We start from the raw sequence: 13,974 nt of genomic DNA, 5'->3' as shown, positions 1-13,974 counted from the left end.
ATTTTTTATTAGCTGAAACTTCCAGGTACCTTTCCAAGGTGGCTCTCAGTAGAGCATAATGTAGAAATCTAACATTGATACTGAAAAGGGGTGGATCACTGTGACAATGTAAACATCAGAGAAAAATGGTTGCAACCACTAGGCCAGCTTTGGATGAATAGAGGGCATGGTAGCATGACTATGTGGCACTACTGTCACCTGGAAATCAGAGAGCAATAATGGGTCCATTTTGACCCAGAGACTGTAAACGATATTGCTGAAGATCAGAAATACATTTCCAACAGAACACACGGTCATGGTCTCAGCTCTTTCTTTTAGAGGTTTCCTCCTACCTCTCACCTGAATTGAGCTTAAAAGTATTTTTAATAGTAAGAAAAATAAAATGACATTGACTTTTTACTCAACAAATCTGCTCATTGTGCATTGAGTCCTTTCACTTTAAGTGACAAAAATAAGTTTTTTGTACTGCACAGGCAATACAGTTATGAAAGAGTGAGCTGGCTTATTTTCTGGCTTGTGCATTAAAACTATTAAGAATGTTGCAATTACAGAATCTTTACTACTGGTGATGGTGCACAGATTAGAAAGAAAGGACACAGCAATATTTCTTTTCTGACACTGAAAGCCAACTGCAAATCTGTCTCCTAGGACCAATAACACTATGATGCAAGATTCTTTTATCATTTGAATATTAAATACATTTCATATATAAGTATTTCAGGGATTCCTGCTTACCAGAGTGTTTCCCGGATAACCTGTGTTTCAGTTACAAGAGTTCTTTCTTCTGGCATATATAAGGGATCGCTGCTGTACAAGTGTTGGTCCCTAAAAGAAGAAAATGTACTATTAATTAAAAAAAACTGAAATCATAGCTGAAGTGTTTACAAATAAGAATCAAGCAATAATCTTAAGGCTCATTTCTCCCCTAATTTACACCTTTGACTTCAAAGACTTCCATGAAGCTCTATAGGCTGTAAACAAGAGCAGAGTTTGATTCTAAACCTTTTTAGAGGCAAAAAAATATGAAAAGCCACCAAAATATTATCCAGTCAAAGCCCAACTACCATTAACTAGCAAACATTTGACGTATTAAATTAGTTTTAGTATTCCAACTCTCAAATGTTTAATTACTTAATATCCAATAACATACATAGTAATGTGATGAATCCACTTTTTTGACTCAATGATTATCAAATAGAACATGTAGCTATTTTAAATACATTAAAGTCAAGAGTAAACATGAATTTGGATCACGAATAACCCCCAAATCCCATCCCACCTCAAAGTAACACATGCCATCTCAAAAACTTGCGAAGGGAATGGAAATTCCTTCACCTCTAAATATGAACACAAGATCATAGGAAGAAGTTCTACAATTATTCATAGACCTTCCATGATTTCTTTACTGGTAGATAGATTAAAAGATTTTAGTGTAATATGTTAGGATTACTGAAGTTTTTAGTATTTTAATTCATTTTTATCACTGATAGTACTAGTTATTTATACAATTTCTTAGCTCAAAATTCAACCAAGCCAAATATGTTCACTGGCAGTGAATGTGTGCACAAACCAAATCACAATTTGGTATTGCCCTACACATGCTAAATTTGTCCAAACTGAGATTTGGAATTTGTGATGGACAGAACAGCACTAGCTTTGTTTTAAATTCTGACATTGGGAAGGACAGTAACACACAAGACATTTATGCATTTTTACGGGGGTGGAAGAACTACGACTGTTCAGCACAATAAGCAAAAGTTAAAATTATACTGGCTCATTTTGTTCAATTTGCACGCACTTAGTTTGCAATATATAAATATATTTTAAACTAAATCAGTAACAAATGCTAACTATATATTTTGGAAGAGCACACACATTTTACACTTTAACAGTATCACAGCTTAATGTAAATCATTAATAGTTCATTAAACCATTATCTGGCTTTATTTAATATCAGCGGTGAACATGTACGTGATCTTTTTTTCTTACCAGACAGCAGCTAAATTGGAATGTAGGTGCAAACTGTGAGAGAAACGAAGAGCTCTTCCTGTCCAATATTGAGGAACCACATGCTGTTCCAGCCAGCTGCGCGCATCAGGTTCACCCACTGGTAAGACATTTGATAGTCAGTGAAGGATTTTCATTTATGTAGGGAAGGCTTATAAAAGACGAAAAAAGTCTCACTAATAAGCATCCAAACAATGAATTAGCTTCAGGATATAGCTGCATTCAATTAACTGGCTAATTACTCCTGTCTGTTTGCACTTTATTGCATGTACAATCATGGTGATTGCATGTATAAGTTAGTTTACACACACAGGTGCCTGACCTTTTGAAAATCAGGCCCTAAAAATAAGACAGAGGTATATTAATATTTATATATCTTTCCATCTTAAGGAAATGTACTTTACTTTAGACAATTGTTGAAACGATACATACAAAACCTATATCAAAGGTAACTTTAAAAAGTAAGGTGCCAAATACCAGTAAGCTCACCCTATAGTCAGGGTGTCCCTAATACTAGGCACTCAGTACATTACCTAAAAAATTTTTCTCCTAGTTCTATCCCCCATGACACCTAGCCTCACAGATAACCAGCTTCTATTCTAGGTGCAATATCCTACTGTGCGCTCTCCTATAATTTCACAGCTGTCAGGGAAACCGACTGAAACCAATCTGAAGGGGAGCCATTAGTGTCACATTTATTACAAGCATTTTCATTCATTGAATTATACTATACCCAAGCACACACAAATGTTTTTCTTAATACCTGCTTTTATTTCAGTGTTAACATTTAATAACACAAGCTTTGTATTATGTCTAGATATATTTAAGTTGTGTTTATCTGATGTACATTTATCCCTAGAGCAGCATCGGTGTGAATACTTCCATAGGAATAAATGGAAGTCTTTCCATTGACTTTAATGGAAATTAGATCAAACCTTCATTACACACAAATGAGCCACTACCATTTTACTCTGTTAAAGAGTAACTATAATACATAACCAAACTCACAACCTTAATTATAGTGACAATACCAGAGCACTTTAATATAGAACTCTTCCATAGTTATTGTTAGGTAGCCACATATGAGTGAGAATCATTTATTAGAAATCCATTTGTTATGATATCCCTCCATGAAGAGAATTTTGAATAACCAACCTTTCCATGTGACCTGAGACACTGTTTTCTTGTTTTGGTCTTGTTCTTCTTGTGGTGTCCTGTCGACTTGAATGCCAGAGTCTTCCCTGCTCAGAGGTTGTTGAGCATCCTCCTCCTCTTCACTTTCTTCAGACCAATCCTGTCAAGTATGACAAGACCAAGTACATTTTTAGTGCAATGTACATGAGGGAAGGAACTATACTCAGTCCTTCTTGGCAGGGAAAGTCAGTGTAACATGTCTACTTTCTGTCTTCCACTAAAAAAAAAAAAAAGGCATGAGGGAAACTAAAAGGAACCCTGAAAATCATTTGATTTTTCCCCCCAAATTTATTTTATAACATGGCCCAAACTGTTAAGTTACAGACATCATCAAAATAGTAAGCTTTTTGGAGCAGTGACTTTGTATTTCTACATATCTTACTCCTAGGGGAATTCTGTGCCACTGCTCACGCGCAGAATTCATGTCCACTGAAGATTTCTTTCCTTCCCCTGAGAAAAATGTTTTTCTGACAGGGAAGCAAAGGGAAGCTACAAGAGCAACCACACTCCCCTCTCCAGCAGGGCAGGTGCATCATTTTGAGTGCCTGGAACAGCCCCAGAGAGGTAAATCACAAAGGGGTCACTGTACGGGGAGCTGCCTCCCCATCTGCCCAATTCCTGTGCATTCAGACCCCCATACCCAGACCCTCCGCTGAGCCTCACCGCCCCCATGAGCCCCCTGCACACGTACCCCCACTCCAAGCCCCAACCTCTATGCACCTGGACCACCCCGTCAAGCCCCCCGCACCCAGACCCCCAACCAACTGCATCCGGACCCCCGTCCCACTCCCCCAGCACTCAGACCCCACCCCTCCCACCGACCCCCAACAACCTTCACCTGGACCCCACCCCAAAGAGTCTCATTGCCCCTGCACCCGGACCCCTCACTGAGCTGCCCACATCCAGATTGCCCCACACAGAACCCTCTTGCCCCACACAGAACCCTCTTGCCCCACACCTGGATCCCCCGCACACTAAACACCTCCACATTTGGATCCTGCTGGGCTAAGCCTGCCTGCACACATCTGGTGTGCCTGGCGCAGAGCCCTGGGGTGTTTCTGGGGCAGGACTAGCCCTTGCACTGTGTCAGGATTGGGTGCAGCGTGGATACACTAACTAGGATACACTATCTATACACATTTACTGAAGCAATTATATAACTTAACTTACATTTATTTAGATTCTTAATTTTTACTTATGTTAGAAAATGGTGAAAGATGCATTTTAACGGCTATTAGCCAGGATGGGCAGAGATGGTGTCCCTAGCCTCTGTTTGCCATGGGGGCAGGGGATGGAGCACTTGATGATTTCCTGTTCTGTTCATTCCCTCTGAAGCACCTGGCATTGGCCACTCTCGGAAGACAGGATACTGGGCTAGCTGGACCATTGGTTTGACCCAGTATCGCCATTCTTGGATTCTTTATGTTCTTATTTACTAACTGTTTAATTTTTTTTGACGTGTGATTTGTGTTAAGCTCTATTTGGATGGAAATTCAATCAAAATGCACAAAAACATTTTTCATTCAATAAAAGCTCAAACATGCTGGATAGATAAGACAAAAAGTTGATCAAAGTTTAATATTATCTGTAGTTAGTGAATTGAATGAATTGTTTCTGATCACCATGTCCTTCAAAATCTTAGAAATAGTAGATCTCATCCTCTAACACCTGGTTTTTACTCAAGACTGGAAAAGGCAAACAAACTTTTCTGCTTTTTCCAACTCCCAATCAGCTTAACCTTGGATTTACTTGTCATTGATCTGAAATGAAGAAAATAGGCTTCTCCACCTGCAGAAGAAGCTAATGCAGTCAAAAGCTGGTTTAACACTTCAACAAACTCTGGTTTCAAGTGCTTACGGATTGACTTTCACCAGTTCAGTGATCTGACTGTCTTTAAAACATCATCAGCAAGCATGTACTGCTTAATAAAATAATTTAAATAGAAAAAAATTGTAAGAGATTAGAGTAAATTTAGGCCTTAACAGGTTGTCAAATTCTAATTTAATTTTTTAATGGTTTATTTTTAAAAAATAAACCTGTATTTAAATAAAAAACGGATCAAAAAAATCTAAACAGTTGTTTTTGTCCACAGTGATACAGCCTCCCCCCCTTCTGCGATCCAAAACATTATTTAGTTGACTTCCTGACTCTCCACTGCTCTAGAAAGAATGTGCCCTGCCATAGCTATAGCTCCCATACATCAACAAGCCATAAATAATTTGCTTTAGTGAACATCTATAATCCTAAATATCATATATACGGTCTGTAAGAACACAGTCAGTCACTTTTAAGATATTACTTACTGGTGTGTCTATGTCAGGACCAAAATCAATTTCTTCACCTTCCATCAAGTACTTTCCCCAGTCAAATTCTTCTTCCTTTTCTAAAAGGAATACAAGTGAGACTCAATATTTTTGTGCTTATTTCCAACTTCCTCTATAACAAGACTTATATTTTTCTAAAGGTGCAGACTGACAAGAGATACTCTCTTCCATTCAAAACTGTCACTTTCTTTAGCAATGATATAAAATTTTCACTGAAGATTTAAGTGGTCTGATGAATTATCTTCCTGTTTCTTTCTCTACCTATATACATTTCTCCTGAAGTGCTCCTCTGATTCTGAGTTTTAGACTCACACAAATTTGCAATATGGTGCACAGTCATCCTATTTGCCTGATTTCACTTCTTCCTGCATCATGTCATATCTATTTTAGGCCTCAATCCTGCAAAAGACTTGCAAGAGTGCGTATCTTTACGCACTGTGAGTAATCCCAGTTGCTTCAATGGAACTACTCCCAGTGCATAAAAATGGTCTACATTCCAAAGAAAAACCTGCAGCACTGAGTGTCAGAGCCTGGGTCAACTGACTTGGGCTGTTGGGGCTTGGGGCTAGACATTCCCGCTTTGGCTGGAACTCGGGCTCTGAAACCTGGTGAGGGTCTCAGAACCCAGGCTCCAGCCTGAGTCAGAATGTCTGCACTGCTATTTTTAAGTACCACTAGCTCAAATGACCTGGGCTCTGTGACTCAGTGCCATGGGTTTTCCTTTGTGGTGTAGACTTACCAAGAGTAACACATGGACAAGTCTTTGCAGGATCAGGAACCCAGATTGTAAATTACTGAGGGAAGGGAACTTGTCTTTCCTTCTGTGTAAAAGAATATGTACAACCATAGTGCTATAGATAAATATTTTTAAATAAAATAATCACACAAACAATATAAAATAATATACTTTAATCCAGTAGGAAGGTTACTCACCTGTAACTGGAATTTTCTGAGATAACCTCTGCATGTTGACACTTTTGGGATGTGCTGACAATGCAGTCCAAGCTGCGTCACTAGTGCATTCCAAGAGTGGAAATGTGCAGAGGCCACTCGAAAAAGAATTTTAAGATACGAGGCTTCTTCCCCTCCCCCACAGTTTCTAGACTAAAATGTTGTTTCAAACCTTTTTTTTTTAATGGCTATTTTTCAGCATTGCAAATGAATACCACAAGGATGTGTGGTATCTCAAACACATTTTTCTCAGGTGTTCCACTCTTCTCATCCTCTTGATCCATTGGGGATTGTCAATTTACCGCCATTTGTTTGTAATCAGAAACATAGGGAAATTGTACAATACTACTACAAAACCGGGAGATTACGTAAAATTAACTCTTGATAAGTTAAGGTGGATGACTAGATGTTGCCAAGTTAAAACTGGTTAGAACCGAAAAGCAATATTTTTAATTTAAAATGAAAAGATTACAGAAATAACCAAACTGCATTATGTCAAGTTACTGCATAACTTTCCTATGTGAAATTACATGCGAAGTTACTAGTTTTAGATAGATTTTATTTTTGGTTTTGGCTCAGTTCGGTGTAATGAAATGGTCAGGATAGACACTGTTAGAAAGTGAAGTCCTTTATTTACTCACACAGAAGATACAGCAGTAATGCAAACTTCCTCCAGGCTCACCAATATTCATCAAACCTCACGTGGTGGTTCCACAAGTGACATAATATTTCACTCACTGGCCCCTCTGCTGAGAGGGTATTAACTGTGACAGTCATTTAACACTTGTTCCCACTTACGGGAACAGAACAGAGATCACAGGCTTTAAACACAACACACCAAATGGCCCTCAGATAGCAACCAACGGGGGTGGATTTGAACCAGCAACCTGGATGAGAAAGTCATAACATTAATCTTTTCCCCCACCCACAAACCTTCTAGTTTCCAGTGTGTCTTAGATGTATAGGTTAATTAGATACAAGATTAAAAACCCACAAAAGATAACCAGTAGAGGATCTTGAAATGAATTAAGACATGATTTTATAAGACTGCAAAGGGGAAAAAAAAGTCCCATCACATTGTCACTTGTCTGTGTGTTTTTCATTTCAAATATAATGATCTTGTAACCTACCCACTTCTTTATCTCTTGGCTTTTCCACATAGTTGGTGTTGGAAGGAGAATCGGACAAGCACAGTAGGAGAGATAGTATGGCGTAATGAGCATCTGTCTTTAAAAATACACAAAAGAAAAAAAATCAATAAATGGAATAAAATGGTTTAAAAGACTTTAGGAAATGAACAGACTAGAATGTTGTATGCCAGAGTGTGTAGTATTAGCCCTCACAGGTTCATCTCAAGTAATGGATATCCTAATTTACTTTTTTTTTTTTTTCAATACAAACTGAAAATCTAGTCACCTAAAATTCGTGTTTAAATTATGCTAACCATGACAAATTAAAGCACCTCAACTAAAAGTCTACATGAGGGTTTAAGGACTCCTCATCCATTTACTCTAAATGACTTCCACAAACTCATTTATTCTATACAGACAATGGTTACACAGTTATGCAAGACTATTAACAGGCCACTCACCCTTCGTGAATGGAACCATTTAATGATTCTGACATCTACATGGCAGGAGGGATAGCTCAGTGGTTTGAGCATTGGCCTGCTAAACCCAGGGTTGTGAGTTCAATCCTTGAGGGGACCATTTAGGGAACTGGGGTAAAAAAAAATCTGTCTGGGGATTGGTCCTGCTTTGAGCAGGGGGTTGGACTAGATCAGGGGTCTCAAACATGCGGCCCGCGGGGTTGTTTTCTGCGGCCCGCAAGCTCCTTGTGGTCCTCCCCCGCCCACCGTTTACCTAGAGCAGCTCCAGCCCGACGTGCCCCGGGGCTCCCTGCCTGCCCTGGTTCCCCATTCCCGGCCAATGGGAGCTGCTGGGGGCAGTGCCTGAAGCAACAGCAACACACAGACCCCTGTGCCCCTCCTCCCCCAAGTTCCGGCCACTTCCTGGAGAAGTGAGCCTGCCCTGCCCCCAGTGCGCGTCGGGCTGGAGTCCGACCCCCGAACCTCTCCTGCACCCCCTGGGAACAGAAAGGGGGCAGAATTGGGATGGGGATTTCGGGGAAGGGGTTGGAATGGGGGCAGGGCCTCATGGAAGGGGTGGAGTGGGGTGGGGCGGAGGGCAGCGGGGGAGGGAGGTATCAGTAATGCGGCCCTCGGGCCAATGTACTAGTCCTCATGTGGCCCTCGTGGTCATTTGAGTTTGAGACCCCTGGACTAGATGACCTCCTGAGGTCCCTTCCAACCCTGATATTCTATGATATTTTGACCTTTTTAATTTAAAAAATAGCGTTTAAAAGTTTTTCGGGGCTAGAAGGAAACCATGCACTTCTATTAAAGTCATAAAGTTTATGGCCAGAAGATACCACTGGACCATTTAGTTTGACCTCCTATGCATCACAGGCCACCAGCACCACCCAGTTATCTGCACAATAAACCCAACAACTACAATTAGACCGAAATACTACAACCCTCAGGAGATTAAACTATTGTGTGCCGCAGGCAAAGAATAGGAGGGAAAAAATATTATAATCAAATTAGTAGAAAAGCAGCCTGGCACTCATCAGGCTATACTACAATATCATAGTCCTTTTTAAGGCTAACACCATTCTCCTTACAAGGATCTGCCAAAGTACTTTATTTACAGAATCATCTTTGAGATGGACAAGTTCCACAGAGCCAGGCAGCAAGACACCCAAGTTCACTCATCAACAAGAGCAACTGCTAAAGGTCACCACAATTACCTTATACAACACTGCTGAGTGCTAAATACAACCTGACATTTCTGAGCATGTAGACTGGCTCACGCTTTATTCACAAAAAACAACACAGCTAAAAGTACATATACGTTGAAAATCTCCGGGGGGGGGGGGGGGGGGAAGTATAGCAATTCAGGGTGCATTTGCATTGCTACTGTATAGTTGTTCCTTTTTCCCACATTAAGAAATCTAAACCAGTCCAAAGAAAGGTCACAGTTCCGTTAAATTAGAAATGAAGTTAAGGTTCTAAGCACGGGCATCAGGAAATAGAACACACAGCCCTACTAAATAGTATGACATCATAGAGTGCCTCTACCAAGCTCAGGGGCCTGCATTTCACAACAGCAGCAGCTTTCAGTCTTCAAAGATCAACTAGAACAGGTTCAGAACAACCACACTGGAACCAAAGTGACATGGTCCAAGTGAGAGCACAGAGTTTTAATCCAGCAGTAGCCCTAAACTGATCTGGAACTCAACACAGTTTTCCCACTGAAAACTATGAAATCCTGTTTTCTTAAGATGAATGGCTAGATTCCCTGTCCTATCAAAAATGTTCATGCAACACAGAATGTGGAGCTCTATGCCTCTTATCTGCAATGTTAATGATATAATTTAAGCCATGAAAAGTGCACCCAGAGACCATGGTGATGGATGCCCAATAAATACATATTTTAATAATAGGGAGTCGGTAGGTTATAATTTTAAAAATCAGCTCACAGAGTAGCAATCATGTAGCTTAGTAGTAATGTAACTCATTTGTACTTTCTGGTCTAAAACTGTTACAAAGTGACCAGCATCAGGATAAATGCAAAGAAATTAGAACAAAGAAGAAAATGTTACACACCTTTGTTTCTTCAGTGCTCGGAAGTGGTGAGTTCAGAAACTTTTCTATTAGTCTTTTCCAGCTTGCAGCTTTACTGATGTCTGAATGAACAATCAGCTTTTCATAAATTCTGATTTAAAAATAAATAAATCTTATCAATGAATGCTTCAAATGAACAGAATTAATCAACATGGTAAAAATAAGACAAACTTACCCCTCTATTGTCCTCTCTACTTTGTGACTGCTTACATCAAGAAACCGATGAAATCTAGATGAGAAATTAAAACAGAATACAGTTTTTGCATTGTGGAAGGAAATGTTTGGGAAAAAAACCTATAGCAGGGATCGGCAACCTTTGGCACGCGGCCTGTCAGGGAAATCCACTGGCAGGCTGGGACAGTTTGTTTACCTGCAGCAACACCAGCAACAGTCAAGAGGCTGGAGGAAAGGTAGAGTAGCACCCATCCGTACTATTCACATTACACATGCTAAACAGGAGGCTCTGAGGTGGGCAGCGAGCAAGAGAAAGCAGAGATCCACAAACAGAATTTAGGAACAGGATCCTATTAAGAATACTAGCACCCTTCCCAGCAGCTGGTGATGATGGGTTGGGCTTCTTACCAGGGGCATTGTACCTAAACCATGTTGATGCATCCCCCTGTCACATTATGTTTTATTTTTGCCTCAGACTAGTAGATGTTTGATAACTATTTGAAGAGACTTATTATTTGAGCAGATAAACAAGTACTGTGCTTGCAATCTGGATCTGCAATGCGCTGCTAATGCTTACTTAAAAATATTAGATTTACACAAACAGTAAGAAGCCTCACTTGTAAACATCTACACTACACAGCAGTTGCTACATGACAAACATTCTGGCAGGTATCATATATTTTGATGTCATATATTGAATAATGGCAACTGTTAACTTTTAAATAAGCCCATTAAATTGTTTCTCAAATCATTACCACCAAAGACATTATCACAATAACTGCCTATCAGTTTGGTAATGAACATATTGTAAGAAGTTCATATGTAAGATAAAAAGTTAACTCAGGGGTAGCCAACCTGAGCTTGATAAGGAGCCAGAATTTCCCAATGTACATTGCCAAAGAGCCACGGTAATAAGTCAGCAGCCCCTCACCAGCTCCCCCCGCCTCCACTCCCATTGCCTCCCACCCACCGATCAGCACTTCTCCCTCCCTCCCCACACCTCACGATCAGCTGTTCTGTTCAGCATGCAGGAGGCTCTGGGGGGAGAAGAGCGAGGGCACAGCAGGCTCAGAGGAGGGGGCGGGAAGGGGCGGAGTGGGGGCAGGGCCTGTGGCAGAGCCAGGCATTGAGCAGTGAGCACCCCCCAGCACATTGGAAAGTTGGCGCCTATACAAGGAGACGCATATTAACTTCTGAAGAGCCGCATGTGGCTCCAGAGCCACAGGCTGGCCACCCGAGTTAACTTCAGTACACTCCCAAAAAAGCTGAATGAATTTTAAGTTTCAATCCATAGCTATGTATGATTACTATGGTTTTTATCCTTAAAACACATATCTACTACTAGACAGACAGTAGACTCATAGTAATGTTCCTAGCAACTCTGAGATTTTATTTTTTTAGAAGTCTACTCCCCATTGATGTTTATAGGATCTTTTCAACAAGGGAGAAAATGACATGCTCCAAATTCTACAAGGATTTAGGCATGTCCTTAACTTTATGCACTGTATGTACTCCCGGTGACTTCAGATGGAGCTACTCACTGCATTAAATTAAGCACATGCATACATCTTTGCAGAAGCAAGGACTAGTTGACAATAGGGGGGGAAAGAGTGAAATTGACTACATAAAAGTGCTGTCAATTGGGGTGGTGTGGGGGGGAATCCCTGTTAAGATTCCAATAATTTGAAGAGATTACATGCCATTTGTAACAATTTGTAAAACACTTCAGATGGAAGAGTTGACTATGCCCTTATAATTTTTTAAGATTACAGATTAATAAAGATTATGTTGAACTCATTTCACATGCATTAAGGTCAAAAGCATGTCTGTCTTTTGGAGAGAAATGTACACTTATTGAGGCAGATCTTGACTGTTTTTTGTGTGTGACATTGCTCAATTTGAAATATTTGCTCATTTCAATAGCTGTTATTCCCTCTCTTCCCTAACGTGATGCCTTGAACATCATGTTGAGTGTTCTGTCCAAAATCACTAAAAAGCAGCTTATTTTATGCCAACAGACTAATATTGTAACACAGCGGACAGCAAGAGATTTATAGCTGCCTGGACGGCAGCCACTGTTCCTCTGATAAGCACCTGTAACTAAGTCCCTGATGGTAATGCTGAGCCCGGATCTTTTTAATGGAGAAAATGCTGATGTTCTCACTGGCATGTGCCATGTTGCAGCAGACAGCGGTTACTTATTGGGCTGTCAGGAGAGCCACAGGGTCACACGAACATCTGGCCAGGTAAGTGTGTGACAGTGTGTGTGTGTAAGGCTGCAGCTCAGACAGGCCTGGCCAGGGTGTGTGTGTGACAGACAGGGTGTGTGTGTGAGTAAGGCTGCAGTTCAGACAGGCCTGGCCAGTGTGTGTGTGCGTGTGTGTAAGGCTGCAGCTCAGACAGGCCTGGCCAGGGTGTGTGTGTGTGTGTGTGTGTGACAGACAGGGTGTGTGTGAGTAAGGCTGCAGTTCAGACAGGCCTGGCCAGGGTGTGTGTGACAGACAGTGTGTGTGTGTGTGTGTGTGTGTGTGTGTGTGTAAGGGTGCAGCTCAGACAGGCCTGGCCAGGGGGTGTGTGTGTGTGTGTGTGTGTAAGGCTGCAGCTCAGACAGGCCTGACACGTGCCAGTGTGTGAAGGCGGGAGCGCAGGCGCGTTGGAACCGCCCCCACCTCCCCGGGCTGCTGCAGCCTGAGTGACCCGGGGCGGTCAGGGGCCCGCAGACAGGGCAGGCCGCACGCACTGAGGGAAGCCGCCCAGCCCCTGGCTGCCCCAGGGGCAGCGAGACCCGGAGCGCGCGGCCCCTGACCTGAAGTTGGACCAGGCGAAGATCAGCGCCGTCTGGAAGCGGCCGCCGGGCACCTCCCCGCCCTGCGCCTCGCGGAGGCCGGTCAGGCGCCGGATCAGTGCCCGGACGTCGCGGTCCTGCTCCTGCTCGAGGGGGCTCCAGCGCGCGGGCTGAGTGGCCATTGCCCGAGAGCGAGCGAACACGCGCGCGCTTGGGGGGGGAGGGGAAGAGGCGGCGGCGCGCCTGAACCGCCGCACTTTGTTTCTGTCACCGCCGCGCCGTACGGCAGCTCGTCTCGCGGCACTTTCCCTACTACTCTCACGAGATTCCCCACAGTAGCGAAGCCCGGCAGATTCTAAAGGAAGGGCTGCGGCGCTGGAGCTGTGCGCATGCGCGAGTTGGAAGTGTTATATAAGTAGAAAGCATGGGCTGGTGGGTGGGGTTAAGTATCATGTGACTCTGTAGCCTTGATTGCTCACAGTGCTGGGCTGAGGGCTCTCTCTCTACCTTATCGCAGCCAAGGGGAGTGGGGACAGAGAGCAGGCCTGGGAATTGGGAGACCCAGCTTCTGGCTCCATTGCAAGTGCTCACTGTGTGACCTTGAGCATGTTCCTCACCCTCTCTCTGTCTCCCCAGACACTTTTCCCCAAGGGGCAGTGACAGGGAGCTGGCCTTGAGCCTCTCTGCTGCAAGGAGCTGGGTTGGATCAGTTCAAAGTATTGTTATTGTGAATGACAAACATAAATAAGAGCTGGGTGGGAGCTTGCTCCATTTTGTATATAGCAAATGGCCAGTATTTCAAGCTTCTGTTAGCGTGTAAGGCCCCAATCCTACAATGCATTGTATGTGGGCTG

At 42.4% G+C, this 13,974-nt stretch overlaps 1 protein-coding gene across 1 annotated transcript in view; it reads right to left on the bottom strand.

The window, feature by feature from the left end:
• Positions 1-13,302, bottom strand: part of TUBGCP5 (tubulin gamma complex component 5) — a 45,918-nt gene extending 32,616 nt beyond the window's left edge. Inside the window, exons 1-8 of the mRNA XM_065413651.1 lie at positions 13,142-13,302; positions 10,337-10,390; positions 10,144-10,252; positions 7,607-7,703; positions 5,505-5,584; positions 3,163-3,301; positions 1,990-2,107; positions 736-825 (exon numbers count right to left, since the gene is read on the bottom strand). Coding sequence (XP_065269723.1) covers positions 736-825; positions 1,990-2,107; positions 3,163-3,301; positions 5,505-5,584; positions 7,607-7,703; positions 10,144-10,252; positions 10,337-10,390; positions 13,142-13,302 — 848 coding nt within the window. The remainder of the gene's footprint in view (positions 1-735; positions 826-1,989; positions 2,108-3,162; positions 3,302-5,504; positions 5,585-7,606; positions 7,704-10,143; positions 10,253-10,336; positions 10,391-13,141) is intronic.
• Positions 13,303-13,974: the final 672 nt, after the last annotated feature.

This window comes from Emys orbicularis, chromosome 1, assembly GCF_028017835.1.
Source record: "Emys orbicularis isolate rEmyOrb1 chromosome 1, rEmyOrb1.hap1, whole genome shotgun sequence".
In the NCBI taxonomy this organism is placed as follows: Eukaryota; Metazoa; Chordata; order Testudines; family Emydidae; genus Emys; species Emys orbicularis.
This window is presented reverse-complemented; position numbering and strand designations above follow the sequence as displayed.